General features: G+C 56.4%; 1 protein-coding gene across 1 annotated transcript; it reads left to right on the top strand.

Moving 5' to 3' along the window:
* The first annotated feature begins 9,336 nt into the window (after positions 1 to 9,336).
* NXPH3 (neurexophilin 3) lies at positions 9,337 to 17,833 on the top strand. Its single transcript, XM_004041429.5, has 2 exons — positions 9,337 to 10,280; positions 12,602 to 17,833. The coding sequence occupies exons 1-2, from the start codon at positions 10,227 to 10,229 to the stop codon at positions 13,304 to 13,306; spliced, it is 759 nt and encodes a 252-aa protein (XP_004041477.1). The 5' UTR covers positions 9,337 to 10,226; the 3' UTR covers positions 13,307 to 17,833.
* The last annotated feature ends 3,057 nt before the right edge of the window (positions 17,834 to 20,890 follow it).

Here is a 20,890-nt window from a genome sequence, read left to right as displayed (position 1 = left end):
TATTTTTAGTTGCTTCTAATATATTTAGATTTTTACTTTAAATCTTTGGTCCATCTGGGATCTATTTTGTAGGTGTTATCAGATGGGAGGGAGGATTTGGCTTTATTTTCTCCCAGATGGATCACTGATACGGCAGCATCATTTATTAAATAAATTGACTTTTGCCCTAAATTGGCATTTCCCCTTGAACAGATAATAAATTCCCATATAGATCCCTGGATAGGCTTCCAGGAGACCATCTTCCCCAGCTCTCCATGAGGTCATCAACATCCAGCTCAAAAGTCCACACCCACCTTCTTCTTAAAGGCTGCTCCTACCTCCCCCCGTCCTCCCATCTGAAATCAACATTTTCCCCACCTGCACTCCCATGGAATTCATTCACTGCACACACATTTATTGAGCTCCCCCTGGGTGTCAGGTGCTGGACTAGAGATGACTGTCCCTGTCTTCTAGGAGTTCAAGCCGGGGGCGGGAGAAAGGCAGAGAACAGAGTATAATGATGCTTGAGGACAGGTGACTGGGGTTACAGTGGTGGGAGGGGTGTCAATTCCATTTCAGAAAAGCCTCCAGGAGGAAGTGATATCTGAGCTCTGTTAAGCCTCAAATGGTGAGTAGGTGTTTGCCAGACAGCCAAGAAGGAAAGGGGGGGTCAGGTGGAGGGAACAGTGTGTACAAAGGCACAGAAAGCCTGCTGCGTTCGGGGAGCTGCAAATGGTTCAGAGGCCACAGTGGAGGGAGGGCAGAGGGAGGGAAAGTGGAAAGGGACTGGCGGGTGAGCGGGCCTGAGCGCCCTGGCGTAGGCGTGCTGACGGGTTTGGACTCTCTCCTGAGAGGCAGTATGTTGCGATGAGGATGCCAGCACTCCTTCTTCCACACCAACATTCCACCTGTGCTCGCACGTACTTAGTGCTTTTCTTTCAATCAACTACTTTTTTTTCCTCAAAATAAATGTATTTTAAAGGAACATTTTGTATCATTCCCATAAATGAGAAACCAGTATCCCTTGCCAGAAACAAAATAGAAGAAAAGCCTTTAAAAAGAAACATATTTCTATTAAAATTTAAAATGTTCATTTGTACTATTTTAAAACAGAGAGAGGACTCTCCCAGCCAATGCATGCCTACCTCATTTCAGGAAACGCTGGCATGGGAAAACAATGGGTGCCCGCATCCAGGCTGCCTGGGTTCAAACCCCAGCTCTTAGGAGCACTCACTAGAGGTCCTTGGGAAAGTCACCTCCTTTTCCTATGCCTCAGTTCTCTCATCTGTCACATGTGGCAATAACAGGACCTACCTCATTGGGTTGCGCAACTCAGTGAGAGAATGTGGGGAGTGTTTAGTGAATATGCCTTGGCTATTCACTAAAGCCCTCCAGCATTTGAACCAGAAGAGGGGCACTGTCTAGTTTGCATCTTAGAACTAGATCTCCCTCTGGCTGTGGGATAAGGAGGGGCCAGGAGAGACCAATCAGAGGCTGCTGTGGTTCCGAGAAGCAATGATGGAGACCTGAAGCCTACAAAAGGGTGGAGAGGAAGATGCAATTGAGTACTGGGGACAGAGACCAGAGGCAAAGCTGGCACCGAGATTCTAATGAGGGGAAGCATCGGGCCCTTCGTGGAGTAGGGACCACAGGGGTTCACATATTTCTAGGACAGGATGTGTCTAGTACCCAATTTATATACCTTGACTTGGGGGAGTCAGTGTGTCCGGAGGCAGGTGACCTCAGGCCCGGTGTTCAGGAGTGAGTAGGCTGCGCCCATGGGCCAAGGTCAGGCACCTCACCAGCCCCCGCACCCCTGGAGCTGGCAGGTGCTGAGTTTGCATGAAGTGGTTGTGGCAGCCATGCCTCCCTGGTGGTCCAGGGATGAGCAGGGGTCAGAAGTGCTTTCCAGGTGGCATCCCTCCTGCTCCTTTGCTCAGTCCTCTGCTGGTCCTTTAGGCCTGGTGGCTGCCACTGAGCCCTCCAGAGAGTGCAGGGCCTGGGACCCCAATCAAGCTTCAGCCACCCTCAGGGCAATTTCCCTGCCATGTACTGCCCTCCATTGCCTCATTGAAATCTTAAGAGGCTGGGGCACTAAAGGAGGACAATGATGACCCCAAAAGGGGTGGAGGAAGGAACTCGGGAAGTCTTCCCTTCGAACTCTCTAAGATCTCTTCTGGCGTCCACCCCAGCTGGGCCCCTTGCTGGGTGCCCCTCCACTCCCCCTACCTCCACCTCTCGTCTGATGTAGAATCAGAAGATCCTAGATTCCATCCCCCCAGTAGAAGCTCAGGTCAGCGCTGCTGTGAGAGGCCCTTCTACCTCGTGGGTCCTCCTGACAGTGTCTGCTGCTCCTCTCCGCCACCATTCACTGGCGCCCAGAGGTGCTCCACAGAGAGGAGCTTCTCAGTGGGGGTTCCTGGAAAGGAGGTGTGCGGTCGAGTGGAGGTCGCGGTTATCCCTCCCGCCACCGCCAGGCGTCACCACCGGCCTGGAAATGAAAGGCACAGTCAGGCCGGTCTGGACGCCAGGGGAACTGTCAGCCTCGGGACTGGCTGAAGGGCCTGGGCAGGACTGGCAGGGTGGCCAAGGACGTCCGGAGATGGACGCCAGGGGAACTGTCAGCCTCGGGACTGGCTGAAGGGCCTGGGCAGGACTGGCAGGGTGGCCAAGGACGTCCGGAGATGGCTGCCACTTGGCGCTCTGACCCCAATGTCCATCGGGAGTCCAGAGAGGCACACGCCCCTGAATTCAGGCCGCTGTGGCCGCGACACACGCCAAGCCCGAGGGCCAGGTATGCAGAGAGGGTCCGGACCCTGGACGCCCACCCTGGGCCGCTTGAGTGTAAAGGAAGCGGGAACTTCTCGCCGTACGCGTTATACAGACCTGTTTCACAAATAAAGAACCCGAGGCTCAGTTTCGTATTCCAAGTGGCACCAACCCCATGACCCGCTCCAGTCGAGACTATTTCCAGAGATGCGATCTCCTAGCACGACAGCGACACTTGGAAGTCTGTGGCTGAACGAGTAAATGAATGCGAATATAACAAGAGCCGCACTTACTGAGCACCTACTGTGTGCCAGACGCTGTTCTCAGCAGTCTAAAATGTGGATACTCTTATCCCCACGAAGAAACTGAGGCACAGAGAGGTGACGTAATTTGCCAGACGACACAGTGGCAAATCCAGGATGGGGACCCAGGCGATCTGGTTCCAGAGATCAAGGTCAGGCTGGTAACAACGCCTCTCTGTAGCAAATGCTTTATTTTTTTGTTTTTAAATTTTTTTTAGAGATGAGGTCTCTCTCAGTCACCCAGGCAGGATTGCAGTGGCGCTATCACGGCTCACTGCAGCCTCGACCTCCCAGGCTCAAGCGATCTTCCCGCTTCAGCCTCCCGAGTAGCTGGGACTACAGGTGTGCACCACCACATCCGGCTAATTTTTGTGTGTATATATATATGTGTATACACACTATATATATAGATATATATGATATATAATATATATGTGTATATATATATACACACAGACAAATATATATAGGTGTGTGTGCATATATATATATAAATAATTTTTTTTTTTTTGTAGAGACGGGGGGGTCTCCCTGTGTCGCCCAGGCTGGTCTCGAACTCCTGAGCTCAAGCAATCCACCTTCCTCGGCCTTCCAAAATAGAATACTGGGATTACAGGCGTGAGCCACCGCGCCCGGCTGCCATTCGGTTTTATCGCTGTTTGTTTGAGTTTTTGTTTTGTTTTGTTTTTTTGAGACAGCGTCTCGCTCTGTCACCCAGGCTGGAGTGCAATGGCGCGATCTCGGCTCACTGCAACCTCTGCCTCCCGGGTTGAAGCGATTCTCCTATCTCAGCCTCCCGCGTAGCTGGGATTACAGGCGCGCGCTCCCACGCCCGGCTAATTTTTGTATTTTTAGTACAGATGGGGTTTCGCCATCTTGGCTAGACTGGTCCCGAACTCCTGACCTCAGGTGATCCGCCCACCTCGGCCTCCCAGAGTGCTGGGATTACAGGCGTGAGCCACCGCGCCCGGCCCGCCATTCGTTTTTTAAGTTGTCTTTATTAAGCGCCGCTGTGCGCCAGAAACCGGGAGCGGAAAGGGTCTGCGCCCCAGCAGGCGAGTGAGCAGAGCGCGCGGCGGGCGCGGCGGGGCCTCACCTTCTCCCGGGCCAAGCGCCCACAGGAGGCGCCCCGAGTGCCCACCAGGTGGCGCGCTGACCCCACTCGCCTCCCACGCGCCACACCCGCTTGGTCTCTTCATCGCCCCCTGCGGAGCTGGCGTGGACCGCAGCGACTTGGGTCCAGCCGACAGGTGGCCGAGGGGGCAGCCACTGACCTGGTGCCAGGTGTCCCTGGCTCCCTGCCAGGTGCCCTGCAGTCTAGCGGCCCTGCTCAGGCCCTGCTTTCTTCCCTTGCTTCTCACCTCTGAAGACACTGAAGTGTAGCGAGAAGGAGCCCCGCACGACCCCTTCCCGCCAGTGCTTCACTGGGGACAGAGCACTTTCTACCGGCTACGTGCCGTCTCACACTCGCCACGTCCTCACCCCAGGAGGCGGGCAGGATGATCCCCCTTTGCAGATGAGGAGGCTACCGCCCAAGAAGAGGAGAGACTGCCCCCAGATCACCCTGGCCACAGAGAGCGAGGCCCCCAATCCAGGCTGCGGGACTCCAACTGCCACGCCCTCCCCACTCTACCAGAGCACAAGCAGGAGCGCTCACAGCCAGGAGAAGGTCCCTTCTGGCGGCTGAGGTCCTGTGAGAGGCAGGGGGATAGACATGTTGACCTCTCAGGCCAGAGGAGGGCGCGTTCTGGGATGTCAGTGGCAACATCCCTTAGGGCCTTTTGGGCCAGAAGTTCCTCTGCTCCCCTGGCTCCCTCGCCCCCTGCTCCTGTCCTCCCCGTCTTTCCTCATCCCTTCCTATGCGGCCTCCCCAGGCTTTGCTCTGCTCTCTACAAGCTCCCAATATTCACCTCAGATGACTCTCCGGGCTCACACACCTCCCAGTCTTGTCCCTCCAGCCTGACCTCTATTGTGCACCCTGCTATTCACCTGAGCACCCTCAAGCCCCTTGCAGGCCCCCTGTCCAGGATGAGATGCCACATCACCCCTGCACACCTGTGCTCCCTAAGCCAGAATGCTGGGGGTCCTCTTTGACTCACTCACCCTCATGTCCTAGAGTCTGTCCCCTCTCCATTCCACCCATTAGACATCTTTCAAGGTCATCCCTTCTTCCCAGCAGATGCCTCTGCTCTGATTCAGACCACCATCACCTCCCAGCCTCTAGTTTCACCCACCCTCTCGGACCTACCCTCCACGCAGCTGCCAGAATGGTCTTTCCAGAGATCTTCCTAAAGTGCAAATCCGAGCCGTGTTTAAACCTCATAATCAAAACAGAAACAAAGACACCTTAACCACAGGATGAAACCCAAACCCTTAGCTAGACCCGTAAAGCCCTGCATGGTCTGGCCCCTGCCACCTCTCTGGCGGTGTTGTGTCCCTCTCCCCCCACTCACTAAGCTCAGCTCCCTTCAGCTCCTCCAAAGCACCAAGTTCTTCCTAGGCTCACAGTCTCAGCAGGTGCAGCCCCTCTGTCCAGCTCTTCATCCTTTACATCCCAGCTGAAAGGTCACATTCTTGCAGAGGCATTCCCTGACCCCTCCCAGGTAAATTAGGATCCCTCCTTAGTTTCTCTCTTGTTTGGAATTTGCTGTTCTTCTTCCCCCATACCTCTTGCCAACACATCTCAGAGCTTATGTTTTCATGTGCTTAGTTATTTAATGTCTGTCTCTCCCATAGCCCAAATTCTCCATGCAAATAGGACTGCAGTCTCCCCTGTCCACACTGTACCTCCACACCAGCCCAGGACCGGACATAAAAGTAGACACTTGATAAGTATTTGTGGAACAAATGAATCTTTCATCTCGTCCTCATCAGAACCCCATTCCCAGGCTTTCTTTCATCTCTGGCCTTTGCAAGAGTTGCTTCCTCTGCCTGGAAGGTTCTTTCCATTCCCTCCCACCTGGGCAGATCCACACGTCATTTAAGATTAATCTCTCTGCAATCTGTCCATCGCCCCCTCATTTGAATTAGGGTTTCCCTCCAGGCCCCCTTGGTACCCTATACATAGCACTCTATCCTAACACTTTAAAATTGCAAATTGCCAGCTAAACATGAGAGATTATCAACAATAATGATCTATCTACTCTTGCCTCTCCCCCAGACCTCTCCACTGCAGCTAGCTCAAGGGCATCACTCTCTCTGCCTTTCAAGCCATTAGGAACCCCATTTCCCATTCATTCACGAGGCACTGCTCAGGTGCCCACTGTGTTGCGTTGTTTTCCTTCCGGCAGCACTGGGGAAGCATGGAGGAAGGAAGCAGTGTAGATAGGATTCTTCCAAGGGTGAGAGGGAAGCAGGTGAAAGCATCAGAGGTGCTCAGCAAAAGCCCAGCCACCCCCATCCAGGGTGCAAATGGGTGCAGGGAAGGCTGGAGGCAGAGGGGTGGACCTAAAGCGCTCAGTTCTGCCCCCTTCACTGAGCACCTGCTGTGTGCAGGGCATGGCTGGGGAGAGGGGTGAGGAATATGGAGAGGTGCGCCTGAATGGCAGACACATCACCTCTAGCACAGCTGTTAGTGTGCTTGGTACACAGAGTTTACTGTGTCTTGGATCTGTCTTCCCATGCTGGGAGTAGCTGGAGGGCCCAAGGTTGGGTACAGTTGTTGTCAAACCTCAGCCAAACCTAGTGGTCACTTTTCTGTCTCTCCCTTGCCAGGTCTCTCTGCTGTGGCTCATTCCCCTCTTCCTGACACTCCCCACACCCAGATCTAGAGGACACCTTCATCAGCATCACCTGGGTAGGGGCAGGAGCTTATATAATATGTAGTCCTCGGTTCCTGTCTACCAACTAAGGCTCCCTGGGGATGGGACCCCAGAATCTGCATGATGCACACTCCGCACTGTGTCCACTCTGCTTGGCACCTTGAGCGTGAGAACCCCACTTCTCCTGTGGCTTCGGGATCAGCCCCACCTGTCCTCCTAGCCCCTGGCTCCCTGTTCCTCCCTGGAATCCTCTGGGGGTTCTTTTCCTCTGACCACCTTACCTTAAATGCCAGGGTGCCCAGTGCTCCTCTGGCACCCTCCATACCTCTAGCACCCCAGGCTAGACTTTCTCCTGCCCTTGGGTGGCCGACAGCACCCAGACTTGACATGGCGAAAGCTGACCCTCCCACCCTCACCACAGACCCCATCCCTCTCCTCCCATCTATGGTACCCACCTCATCAACTAGCCAGCCTGTTGCTCAAGCCACGGAACTGAGTGTCACACCTGACTCCTTCTCTCCCTTCCTGCCTCACCTCAGCAACAACCAAATCCTGATCATTTTGCCTCCTAAAGATGCCTTTAGTCTCCCTGCCCCCCACCCCCAAACCACTGCATTTGTCTCCTAATGATTTCCTCTCCTCTCCCTCCCTCTAGTCCAGGGAATTCTCCAAAAGCTTTTAAAATGCAAATCTAAATATAATCACAGCGCCCTTAAAATCTTTCAAAGATTCCTCATAAACAAAGATCCCAACCCCTTGACCCTCCATCATCTGGTCCCAGCCTCCCCTCCTCCCGCTCTGTGCTCCCGGAACAGCAAACTGCTTCCAGTTCCAGCCTCCAGACCTTTAGTCATTCAGTGCCCTCTGCCAGGAATAGCCCTTGCCAGACAGGCTCTTCCTCACAACTGCAGTATCACCTCCTCCAGGAAGCCATCTCTGACCCTCTCGCCCCTGCCCCCAGCTTCCTCAGTGCATCCATAATGCCTTCCTTGTTCAAGGATCTGTTATTCCACTCACCATACTGAGTTATAATTATCGATTTTCATGTCTCTGTACCACACTTGCCGATGAGATCCTTGAGGGCAGGGAGGGTGTCCCATTCATCTCTATCTCAACCCCTGGCCTGGCGCCTGGCACGGCGGACAGGCTCGGCCAGTGGGTGATGGATAAATGCGGAGGGGAAACTTGAACAAAGTGAGAGCCAGAAATGACCAAGAGGGGAGTAAGGGCAAGCCTGGCAGGAGGAGCAGCCGGAGCAAATGTGTGGGAAGTGGAGGAGCGAGAACTTCCGTTTACTGCACTCCTACGACTGCCCGCCAGCCATTGTGCCTGCGCTTTGTTTGCACATTTTGTCTCATTTGGTTCTTGCAAGAACAGATCAGGAAACGGACATCAGAGAACCAAAGTAACCTGCCCAAGGTCACACAGCCAGGTCTGGAACAGAATCTGGGACTGTCTGGCCTGAAAACCTGTGCTCTTTCTGCTGGGCCACACAGCTCTCCTAGGGACAGGACCTTCTGGAAACCAGACAAGGAGTGGGCCCAGCTACGCCCCTGCCTAGCTGAGCGCCGGAACCAGCTGCCCACACTCAGGCCAACAGCTTCTCCCTCCCAGCCGGACCAGAGGCTTAGAGGCCAAACAAAGATTTGCCTGTTCCTGCCTCCCCCGGCTTTGGGGGGTCTTTGACTAGACATGCATGCCACCACCCACCCCACCCCCCACCAACACCAAGAAAGAGCTGTTGCATCTTGGTATGGCCCAGGGTGCCTGGAAATGCAGGGGGCTCTGTGATGCTGTCTGGGTTTTGCAGAATCTGTCTCCCTCGTCGCACTTGGCCCAGGCTGATATTAAGATTCATCTGCATTCCCCGCGCACCCGCCTGGCAGATGGTGGGGGAGGAGGCTGGGTGCGTGCCGGGGTTGCAGCCACGGGACCAAGCTGGGCCTTGGAGGGCCACAGAGCAGAGTGCCCACCCACCGTGCTCCTTGGGCCCAGCCCAAGCTGGGACCACTTCAAATGATGGGGTGCCTCCTCACCTTCATAGCCTCCAAGGGGTGCCAGGACTTGACCTTTCATTTTTCTACAGACTAAAGGGACCCTGGAATTCCAGGAGGGAGACCTGAAGATATGGAGTGGGGGTGATGGAGGATGGGCCCCCATCTTTGGGAATCTCAGATCAGGGTCGTGTTCTTCCTCCTTGCCCTGGAGGTTTGCAGAGACCCCACTGGGACAGGAGCCACTCTCGGCCTGGTGACCCCTGTGGCATAGAGAGGGTAAGTAGTGAATAATGAAGGGACAGGCTCCAGGAAGGCCTTGCTCCCCTCACTCTCCAGCTTCTCAGGACCTGCCCCCGGCCCCAGAATCTAGCCTGGCCCCTAACAGCCTTTTCAGCCCAGCGGCCCAGCCAAATACTTCCTGTCACAGTGGCTGGACCGAGAAGGTCCGGGGATTATCTCAGCCCCTCCAAGTAAAGTAGAAGAGGAAAGGAGCAGACATCATAACAAAAGGAGTGCAGGCTAGACACCCAGAAGGACTTCCCTCAGCACAGGTTTTGGCTCTTAGAATGGGTTTTTTTTTAAAAAAGGATCTTTCTTAATTCCAGGACTCCTGAGTTGGGGGCAGGGCAGCCGATTCTTGCTGCCCGCTCCCGGGGAACGGGCGCCCTGCAAGAAAGGTGGAAACGGTAGGGTCCGTATCCCCTGGCCACCACCCTCTCCTTTCCTCTCCAAGAGCTACTCCGCCCCCGCGTGCCGTCCTCTCCTGGCTGGAGAGCCGGCGTCCTAGGTCCCCGGGCTGCGGGCCGGCAGGGGAGGAGTTAACTCCGGAGGTACCGGCTGGGCTCACTGTACCTGCCGCCGCCGCCGCCGCCGCCGGTGGGAGGGACGAGGAAGCGGGAGCCGCCTGGGCGCCAGGAGCGCTCTAGTCTGGCGGGGCGCAGCGCGGGGAGCGGGCGGCCGGGGCTCCGCGCGGCTGGGGGCGTCCGCCAGGGGGCGCGCCGCGACGGGGCGGGTGGAGCAGCCTGGTTTGGGGAATTAGCACCAAGGACGGGCGCGCGCGCAGGTCCCCAGCACATCTGGGCGAGAGCGGCGCCGCTGGAGCCTAGGGGGGCGCCGAGCGCAGATCTGGAGCAGCAGAGCCACGGCGCAGCTGCGGCCCTTCGAGGCGCTCGGGGCGCACATCTGGGACCTCGAGCGGGGGCCGTGCCGCGCGCAGCTGGACCAGGGGAGGGGGGCGGCGGCTGCACAGCTGGACCGAAGGGGGCGGGGTCGGCCCTGGGCGACCCGCTGAGGGGAGGGCCGCGGGCCGCCGGGGACTGGAGCATGGGACGGCGCGCCTGAAGGAGCAGGAAGGGGACGGAGGCCTGGGACCCCGAAAAGAGAAGGGGAAAGCGAGGGGACGAGAGCGGAGGAGGAAGATGCAACTGACTCGCTGCTGCTTCGTGTTCCTGGTGCAGGGTAGCCTCTATCTGGTGAGTGGTCCGAGGGGAGCTGCGCAGAGGGGCGGGGGCCCGGAGGATCGGGGGAGAGCGCGGGAAGCTTGCGAGCCCTGAAACTTTCTCCCTTCCCCCGACATCCCGGGGATGGCGGGGAAGACTGGAGGCTGGGGGAGAGGGCGGGTCCGAGGCCGGAGACTGGACAGATAGGGTTAATAGGGGCGGGGAGAGGGTGCTTGGCTGGCCCACCCACTCCGCAGCGGGTGGCTGGAGGTGCGACCAGCGCTCGGAAAAAGGCCTGGAGCCGGGTCGCCAGGGTTACCCGACCCCTTCCCAGAGCCTCAGGACCGCGGTAGCGGGGGGCGAGTGGGGTGCGGGTCGTGGAGCTGGTGACCTGCAGGCTTTTCCCCTGACCTCTGGGACTCAGAGAGCCCCGGGTTCTGGGTCCCCCAGAGCACAGAGCCGGTCCAGGCGGGGGGCGGCCCCCGCGTCCCTCCCCTCCCGCCTTCCCTCCCGCTCCCTCCCTCCCCGCCTGTTGTTTTCCTCTGCTCTCCCGGCTGCGCGCAGCCGGAGCCCCACAGGACTTGGGCAGGCGGCTCCCGCCCCAGGCACTCGCGGCAGCTGAGCGGAGCGCCCAGAGCCCGCTCCCCGTGCGCCGGCTCCGCGGCTTCTCGACGACCCAGGGCGCCGGGGATCCCCTCCCCGAACCCAGCCAGTGGCTTAACTCCCCTCCGACCGAGCGCCCGCTGACCCTCCCCGCAATACTGTCGTGAAGCCTCAGCCCCACATCTGGACCTGCCCCTTTAATCAACAAGCCCCTTGCCACCGCCCCATGCCACTGTGGGAAGAGCCCTTCCCTTCTCACGGCCCCACCTTTACCCTCCAGCCACTCAGCCGTGACCCCCAGGAGCAAGTACCTACAGGTCTGTAGCCCTAGACCCAGACCCCGAGGCTCCCGTCCTAGCCGTCCCTCTACCCCACCTCTGGGGCCTGGCAGTCAGGGCCAGCCTGAACTGTGGGGCAGAGACAGACTCGGCCACAGCACACAGCTGCCGGCACCACCCAGGCCAGAACACAGGCATGAGGACCCCACAGCCCCTTGGAGCCCTACTGTCCCCACCCCAGTGTCACCACCAAATCCAGATGCCCCTGGTGCTGGTAGTAAAGACACCTAGGGCAAGTGGTTGCTTTCAAAAGCTGAGCAAACACACAGCCAGGCTGCGCCTCAGGAAGCCCTGTCAACCCCCTGATGCCCCCCACTGCTGTCCCACTCTCCCTGTGGCACCTCCAGGAATCTCCCAGGTGTGGGTTGTCACCATAGCTGATCCAGCAGAGGGAGGATGAGCCCCTGCAGATTCCAGAGGCGGATGGCGCCTGGATAAAAACCCTTTCAAAAAGACACATCTGATCTGTGAGGCCAGGAGTGTGGAGTGTAAAGGAAGGGCTGACCCTATGTGAACTCAACCTTGTAGTGTTGTAATCTCGGAGCCCCAGTGTCCTTATCTGTGAAATGGGAATAAGAACTCCTACCTCAGAATCCAAGTAACATCTTGGCATGTCATCATCAGTGTACCCTGGAGAGGTGTTTGGCTTTCCATTCCCATGGCCATCCTGGGTGTGGCATTCACTCCGGGTCTCCCCTAGTTCTCTTGCCAAACCTAAACTATATTCGTGCTTGAGAATTACACTGTGTTCTGCTTTCTTATTCCATTATCTGGTGGTTCTCTTTGCATCTAAGGGTAGAAATTATCCTAGGGTAGGGACGGTGTCTTACCCAACAGACTAGGAAGTCCCAAAAGGCAGGGGCTGGCCTCTCCTGTCAAACCAGGGGCTCTCCCAGGATAAGAATGGTGCTTCCCTGTCTGACTCGGGGCTGTTTGAGAGCAGAGATTATGCCTCCCCCATCAGCCTGGGGATTTCACAGAGGCAGGGATTCTACTTCCTATCAAATTGGGGGCTCTGTCAGCACAGGGATGATGCTTCTGCAATTAGATGGGGGCTTCCCAAGATCAGAAGCTGGGCTTCCCCCATCAGACGGGGGACTCCCTAGGGGTAGGAGCCATTGTCCCTGGTGCCACAGTCCACTGGAGAGAATTATTGTCGGTCTTTGAGACTTTGAATTTGAATAGTGGCCAAGACAGTGAGGAAAGGACAATGGGGGGGGGGGTGACCCAACTGTCAGAACCTGAGATGTACACAAGCTAGAGTGTACACTTGCCCCCCAGCTTCAGTGGGCAACACGCAGGAGCTCCTCACCCAGGTCAGAGTGAAGTGGCAGGGACAGGGGTACTGCTGGTAGCGGGGGTGGTGGACCTCCAGGGACAGGGCTCTCACTGTACTCACAACTCCCTCCATAGGTCATCTGTGGCCAGGATGATGGTCCTCCCGGCTCAGAGGACCCTGAGCGTGATGACCACGAGGGCCAGCCCCGGCCCCGGGTGCCTCGGAAGCGGGGCCACATCTCACCTAAGTCCCGCCCCATGGCCAATTCCACTCTCCTAGGGCTGCTGGCCCCGCCTGGGGAGGCTTGGGGCATTCTTGGGCAGCCCCCCAACCGCCCGAACCACAGCCCCCCACCCTCAGCCAAGGTGAAGAAAATCTTTGGCTGGGGCGACTTCTACTCCAACATCAAGACGGTGGCCCTGAACCTGCTCGTCACAGGGAAGATTGTGGACCATGGCAATGGGACCTTCAGCGTCCACTTCCAACACAATGCCACAGGCCAGGGCAACATCTCCATCAGCCTCGTGCCCCCCAGTAAAGCTGTAGAGTTCCACCAGGAACAGCAGATCTTCATCGAAGCCAAGGCCTCCAAAATCTTCAACTGCCGGATGGAGTGGGAGAAGGTAGAACGGGGCCGCCGGACCTCGCTTTGCACCCACGACCCAGCCAAGATCTGCTCCCGAGACCACGCTCAGAGCTCAGCCACCTGGAGCTGCTCCCAGCCCTTCAAAGTCGTCTGTGTCTACATCGCCTTCTACAGCACGGACTATCGGCTGGTCCAGAAGGTGTGCCCAGATTACAACTACCATAGTGATACCCCCTACTACCCATCTGGGTGACCCGGGGCAGGCCACAGAGGCCAGGCCAGGGCTGGAAGGACAGGCCTGCCCATGCAGGAGACCATCTGGACACCGGGCAGGGAAGGGGTTGGGCCTCAGGCAGGGAGGGGGGTGGAGACGAGGAGATGCCAAGTGGGGCCAGGGCCAAGTCTCAAGTGGCAGAGAAAGGGTCCCAAGTGCTGGTCCCAACCTGAAGCTGTGGAGTGACTAGATCACAGGAGCGCTGGAGGAGGAGTGGGCTCTCTGTGCAGCCTCACAGGGCTTTGCCACAGAGCCACAGAGAGATGCTGGGTCCCCGAGGCCTGTGGGCAGGCCGATCAGTGTGGCCCCAGATCAAGTCATGGGAGGAAGCTAAGCCCTTGGTTCTTGCCATCCTGAGGAAAGACAGCAACAGGGAGGGGGAGATTTCATCAGTGTGGACAGCCTGTCAGCTTAGGATGGATGGCTGAGAGGGCTTCCTAGGAGCCAGTCAGCAGGGTGGGGTGGGGCCAGAGGAGCTCTCCAGCCCTGCCTAGTGGGCGCCCTGAGCCCCTTGTCGTGTGCTGAGCATGGCATGAGGCTGAAGTGGCAACCCTGGGGTCTTTGATGTCTTGACAGATTGACCATCTGTCTCCAGCCAGGCCACCCCTTTCCAAAATTCCCTCTTCTGCCAGTACTCCCCCTGTACCACCCATTGCTGATGGCACACCCATCCTTAAGCTAAGACAGGACGATTGTGGTCCTCCCACACTAAGGCCACAGCCCATCCGCGTGCTGTGTGTCCCTCTTCCACCCCACCCCCTGCTGGCTCCTCTGGGAGCGTCCATGTCCCAGAGAGGGGTCCCTCAACAGTCAGCCTCACCTGTCAGACCGGGGTTCTCCCCGATCTAGATGGCGCCGCCCTCTCAGCAGCGGGCACGGGTGGGGCGGGGCCGGGCCGCAGAGCATGTGCTGGATCTGTTCTGTGTGTCTGTCTGTGGGTGGGGGGAGGGGAGGGAAGTCTTGTGAAACCACTCATTGCTGACTTTTGTGTGAAGAATCGTGTTCTTGGAGCAGGAAATAAAGCTTGCCCTGGGGCACTGGAGTCAGAGTTGTCCAAGGAAAGGGCCTCAGGCATCCCTTGGTCCAGGAAGAATTTCTCTGATGGCCGCAGGACATTTGCTTGAGACCCAAGTGGCAGGGCTCCAACCGCCCTTGGCGCTGATGTTTGCTGAGGACTCAGGGCTTCCCTCTCCAGCCCCGGTTCCAAGCTGTCTGATCCCCCACGAGGAAACCTGAGCAAACACCCTGGGCTCGGTGCTGGAGGAGGGCGTAGCATCTTCAAGAACAGCTCAGGGAGGGAGAGCTGGCAGGTAGAATGGGCCAATGAGGGTGTTCCTTGGTGTCCTCCCTGAACTGCCATCTGCAGACCCAGCAGGGTCCTAGACCCGTAATTTTGCTGTGTGGCCTTGGCCATGTCCATTCTCCTCTCTGGCTTTCTTTGTTTCTTCCTCTATGACATGAAGGGCTTGCCCAGACCAGGGGTTCTCAAACGTGGATCACCCAGAGGGTTTGTTAACACACAGATTTCTGGGTCCTACCCACGTTTCTAATTCAGCAGGCCTGGGTGGGGCCTAAGAATTAGAATTTCTAACGAGTGCCCAGGTCTATGCTGATGCTGCTGCTCCAGGGCCCATGCTGGGAGACCCACTCAAAGGACCCTGAAGTTCATCTCTGGCTATGGCTCCACAGGATGGGGAGACACCTCGGATGTGCTTTCCCAGCTGTAATTTCCATCTGCTTCTCCTGGGGAAGGGGCCTTTCAGAGAATCGGGGCTATTGTATTGGATTTTCAATCTGACCACATGCCAGTGAAGGAACAGGCTGGAGTGGGGTGTGGACACAGGGCCTGCGTCAGTCACTCCCCTCCTGCAGCTAGTAAGAGGCCTCAGAATGGCCAGCTGCCAGTGGCACCTTGTCTGGGAGTTAGTTGGGCCCTTTGGGACTCTGTGAAGGGAAGACACTACCAAGGTCACAGTGCCTTCTGGAGGTCATTCTAAGTCGGCTCTCTTGGGAGGGCAGCACTCAGGGCCCTTTGGGCCCTCTTGAGGAGAGGAGAGTCCTGGCAGCAAGGTAAGATGGGCTTGCCACCCCCCACCTTTCACCCCTGCCCACCAGCGCTCCACGCAAACTGGTCCCCTCATACTGCAGCGCAGAGCTGGGTGGGGCTGAGAAGCCATCTGGTTACAGCCCACCTTGTAGGAAGTGACCCAGCTTGCTTCCCCCACATCATACTTCCAGGGGCCGTCTCTCCTGAGTGGAGATACGAGACACACACCCCTCCTCCAGACCACCCTCCGCTCCCCACCCTGGAGGCTTGAGACTGCTGGCACTGGAGCAGCCCACCAATGGACACCCACCGTGTGCCGTTCAGCCTCCCACAGTGCTGTGGAGACTACAGGAAGGAGGAGGAAGCAATGGGGCCAGAGGCCCTGGGCACCCTCCCCACCTCCCCTGGCTGAACTCTCAGCAGGCACTGGGGGCACTTTGACCCCCCTCCTGCTCCTCTCCTCCTGTGGAGAGCCAGATGCTGGCGACAGCTGGAGGGCCCGGCCTTCCTGGCACACAGTTCTGCCTGCACCAGGGATGGATTCATTTTAATAACTTCATTTCACCCTCACGCACACTCTGCCGCCTCATCCCTCCTTTCCACCTTCCCCAGTAGCCTGGCTGCTCTCCTTAGCTAGGACTTCGCTAACAGATTTCCTCCCAAACCTTAATTCTTTGGAATAGCCCTCTGGTCCCTACTGTTCTTGCCAGATACTTCTGTGCCCGCTTGGTCCTCACAAGGGCAAGGGGTCCATCCAACTTCCTCTGGCTAAGAAGACGTCACCTCTGCCCCCTTGGCGAGCAGTGTCCCCATGGTGATGCCCCCCCACCATCACGACGAAGTGCGCTGGCCTCCCACTCTTGCCGTGCACACACTCACAGGAGAGTCCTCTGAAGAAACCTGTCCCCCACTCTGCCCAGACCCCAAAGGGCCATGTCCTACTCACACTCCAACCCTTTGACCTTCCCCATCCACTGCCCTTCAAGGCAGTCTGAAATGCCCTCAGACCGTTTAGCGGTCCCGTGGTCCTCCACCCTAGCCCCTCAGCCCAGCTGGGGGCCGCCGGGGGCCGTGTCTCCTCCATCAGTGGAGCCTCTGGGACAAGTTTACCAGGCTGGGGGTTCTTTAAGGACACAGCTTGGATCTCCCCATCAGGCGGGGGAACACCTAGGGCCGGGGGCCCTGCCTCCCTCATCAGACTGAGGACTGCCTGATGTCAGGGGCTGGATGGCCCCTTAGACTGGGGGTCCCTGAGGGCAGACGCTATGCCTCCCCTCATCAGACTGGAGTCTCCCTGAGGGCAAGAACTGTGCTATGGATGGGAGGGGGACAGCTTGCCTTTTCCTAGGCATCAGAGCACCTGGAGGCTGCCTCTGCCCTTCAGCTTTGCTCAAAGGCGCTGTCTGGGTCTCAGCATTCCTTTCTCAAGTAGGGTGAATCTCCTAGCACTCTGTGAAGCTAATAAGGGGGAGTACCCGTTAGGTCAACTGGTAGCAATGCCCGAGTCTCCTTCTCGATGAAGCTTAAGGCAAAAGCAAATGAATATCTAGGTCCCTTCCCCCCCTTCCCCCCTTCCCTTTCCTGGGATGAGCAAGCGGGAACTGAGTCACCCTGTTCCCCATCCTTGGCAGGAATGCTGGTGACCTTGCATTGTGGCAGATTCAGGTGGCGAGGCCCATTGCTCGAGATGCACCTGGTGGGTGGGTGGCAGGGATCCTGGGGGAGTGTTTATGGGGATGGAGGCAGCTGAAGGGCAGGGAGGGGTGACCAGGTGCTGGGATCATCGAGTGAGTATGTGCAGGAGGGATTGTAGAGACACAATGAAACAGTTGCTCTGTGTTGGGAAGTGATCCAGTGTCATCGCTGGGAGTGGGAGACAGAAATGTTACTTCCAAAGACTCCGAGTCCTGTGATACTGCCAGGAGAACCGGGGGCTGGGGTGATGGGTAAGGAGAGGCACCATTAGTCCCACCAGGCAGAGGCAAGATGGGGTGGGGGCGGCACCTGCCAATTATGCCAAAGTCTTGGAGTGGCAGCTGGCACCATCACCAAGGCACAAATGCCAGTAGAGACCTGGCACTCACCTGGGTTGTGATTCCATAGGGCCCCTGTCTCCTGTTGGTCTCCCAGGCTCAAAGGCTGACCTGATAATTCAAGTGAAGGATGCCTAGTTCAAGGCCTCCCAGTTCCTCATCCCAGGCCACCTGGTCAGGTGGTCCCAAGGGACAAGCTAGGTCCTACTGAACTGCAGAGGCTGCCAATAAACTGGCAACACAGGTGTTGCAGGAACATATAGCTGGGTCCTCATCCTGGGTCTGTAATTTATTAGACGTGTGGCTTTGGACAAATGACATAATCTCCCAGAGCCTCCTTAGATAAAAAACTAGGGCTTTGCCTACCTTGGCATATTGTTAGGAAAATTAAATGAGTTGCTCAATAAATGTTACTTCCTTCTGTCTTTTTTTTTTCTAAGATGGGTTGATGTTAACCTCGGCCTTGCTCCTGGTGTGGACAGGGGAAAGGGTCCCAGGCTGGAGGTAGGAGACCTAGGTTCCCATCCTGGTTCCACCCCATCATGCATGTGGCAAAGATTTCTAATTGTCCCATAATACCCATTTTCCCTTTCTCCATAGTAATGGGATTCTCTGATTTTAGCTGGGCATGTGGCTGCCTGAAATAACTACTGCATTTCTCAGCCTCCCTAGATGTAGTCATGTGACTAAGATCTGGCCAGTGACATTTAAGCCAAAGGTTTAGGTGGCACCTTCCAGAAATTGTCAGACAGCTGATGTGCACTCTTCGTCCCTTTGTTCCACCCTCTATCCTGCAGCCTGGAATAGGTACGAGACTGCTGCCATCTTAGACCGGCGGTAAGAGCCACACCCTAGAGGTGGCAGAGCAGTGAGTTGGAAGAAGTCTTGGTCCCTGGGAATGTTGTGGAATAGAAATACCATACCAGGGCCAGGCGTGGTGGCTCATGCCTGTAATCCTAGCACTTTTGGGAGGCCGAGGCAGGTGGATCACCTGAGGTCAGGAGTTCTCGATCAGCCTGCCCAACATGGCGAAACCTCGTCTCTACTAAAAGTACAATTAGCCAGGTGTGGTGGCACGCACCTGTAATCCCAGCTACTGGGGACGCTGAGGCAGGAGAATCGCTTGAACGGGAGAGGAGGGATGGGGATGTGGGGGAGTGAGGGGTCGGGGAGTGGGGGGGGCGGGGGGCCGGGGGGCCAGGGAGGGGTTGCAGTGAGCTAAGATTGCGCCACTGCACTCCAGCCTGGGCAGAAGAGTGAGACTCTGTCTCAATAAAAAAGAAAGAAATACCATACCAGCCCTAGGCTGCCTGCCTTCAGACTTTTATGTAAGAGAAAAATCAAAAACAATTTTTTTTTTTTTTTGAGACGGAGTCTCGCTCTATCGCCCAGGCTGGAGTGCAGTGGCGCGATCTTGGCTCACTGCAAGCTCCGCCTCCCGGGTTCACGCCATTCTCCTTCCTCAACCTCCCAAGTAGCTAGGACTACAGGCGCCCGCCACCACGCCTGGCTAATTTTTTTTGTATTTTTAGTAGAGACGGGTTTTCACCATGTTAGCCAGGATGGTCTCGATCTCCTGACCTCGTGATACACCCGTCTCGGCCTCCCAAAGTGCTGGGATTACAGGCGTGAGCCACCGTGCCCAGCCAGTTCTATCTTATTTAAGTCACTATGCTTTGGGTTTCCCTTTCTTGCAGTTAATTCTAGCTCCTCCTAAGTCAGTGGATGTATTTGGGCACTTTACTTACATGGCCTCAGTTTCCTCATCTGTGGAACTGAGATAATGCTTACATCTTGGCACACACCAGAGAGGTTTTATAGACTCACGGGCAAGAATAAACATGGAAGGCTCTGGTCCTCCTCCCTGTCTCAAGGCACACAGCCTCTATTTTGAGGGGAGTAACAAACAAGTTGCTACCGCATTGTTGGGAGCCCTGGAAGGGCTCAGGAGGATTCTCTAGCCCTGAAAGGCCTCAGTCCCCAAATTCATCCCCAACACCTCTGAGTCCCATCTACATTCTGCTGTTGGTGACACACAATCCTCGTTAAGGGCCTGAATGATCCCAGCCAGATGGGATCCTAATTTAATTAAAACCCTTTAATTACCTGCAACAACACTTTGCTTTGGAAGTCCAATGCCTTAAAAGGGCCCTGTGATGGGAGGGGCACTGTCCACAGGGCAGAGTAGTGGCTGCCCTTTTAGCACTGAGGGAACCCAGGGATGCAAGTTGTTTCTCTCACCCCACTGGGCATGGAATAGCCAGTGTGGTCCAAGCTTCTGGTTGGTTTATAGGGTACAGCCAAGCAGGGGAGTGCATGAACCAGGCCCTTGGGAGCAGAGTACCAGGCTCTTGGCCTGAAGCTGTCAGTGCTGGTTTTGTGCTGACACTGAGACCAGTACAGCCTGTTCTGGTCAGGTCTGAGCACTCCCAAGACCCTGCCCCTGCAGGACACTCCGGGTAGGAGCAGGCATGGCTCTAATTTCTCCTGAATGGCCTGGCTTAGGAAGCAGCAGTTACCTCTGCAACCACCAAAGGAAATTCGTGCCCTTGTGAACAGGGTCTTTCTTCAAGATGTCATCTACTTGGGGAGGGGCGATGAAAGGGAGTAACCTGAGTGGGCTGCAGAGGGGCCACATGGTTTCTTGGGGACTTATAAGGACTGCTCATGTTTTTTTGTTGGTGGTTTTTTTTTTCAAAACAGAGTCTCACTCTGTCTGTCGCCCAGGCTGGAGTGCAGTGGCATGATCTTGGCTTAATGAAATCTCCATCTCCTGGGTTCAAGCAATTCTCGTGCGTCAGCCTCCCAAGTAGCTGGGATTACAGGTGTGAACCACCACGCCTGACTCATTTTTGTATTTTCAGTAGAGATAGGGTTTTACCATGTTGGCCAAGCTGGTCATGAACTCCTGACCTCAGGTGATCCGCCCACCTCAGCCTCTCAAAGTGTTGGGATTACAGGTGTGAGCCACCACACCTGGTCTCTTCTCATGGTCTTGAGCCTCAACTGGCTTCTCCTGATAGAGGCAGAAAGAAGGAGCCCAGCCCAGGCCAGAGCCTGCTAGGCCTTGGCAAAGGCAGACTCAGAAACCCAGACCTGCAAGCTGGGCTGTTTGGGGGATATCATGTGTTAATACGCCCTCAGTTCTCCCTTAGTACTGAGTCCTTCAACAATTGCTTAATTAACAAAGCCTCTGAAAGTTCCGGCTGGTCTTCCCTGGCCCAGGAGATCCAGGTGAAAAGGCTTTGATTCACACCTGAGCCATAGTCTTAAAGCAAGAGAAATGTTCTACTGGAGTCAGTGTGATATCAGCAGTTGGAATTGAACCAAGAAATCCCAAAAGGAAGGAGAAACTCAAGAGGGAAGAGCTAAAACCACCAGGCCCCACCATTCCACACCTCAAAGATTCTTCCAAAGCTAAAGCCAAGGAGGCTATCTACATGCTTTATTGAACAAGCCCTCCAGTACCAAGCCCTCTGTGCT

The sequence above is a fragment of the Gorilla gorilla genome, chromosome 4 (assembly GCF_029281585.2).
Source record: "Gorilla gorilla gorilla isolate KB3781 chromosome 4, NHGRI_mGorGor1-v2.1_pri, whole genome shotgun sequence".
Classification (NCBI taxonomy): Eukaryota; Metazoa; Chordata; class Mammalia; order Primates; family Hominidae; genus Gorilla; species Gorilla gorilla.
The sequence above is the reverse complement of the archived record's forward strand: the minus strand, read 5'-3'. Positions and strand labels throughout refer to the sequence as shown.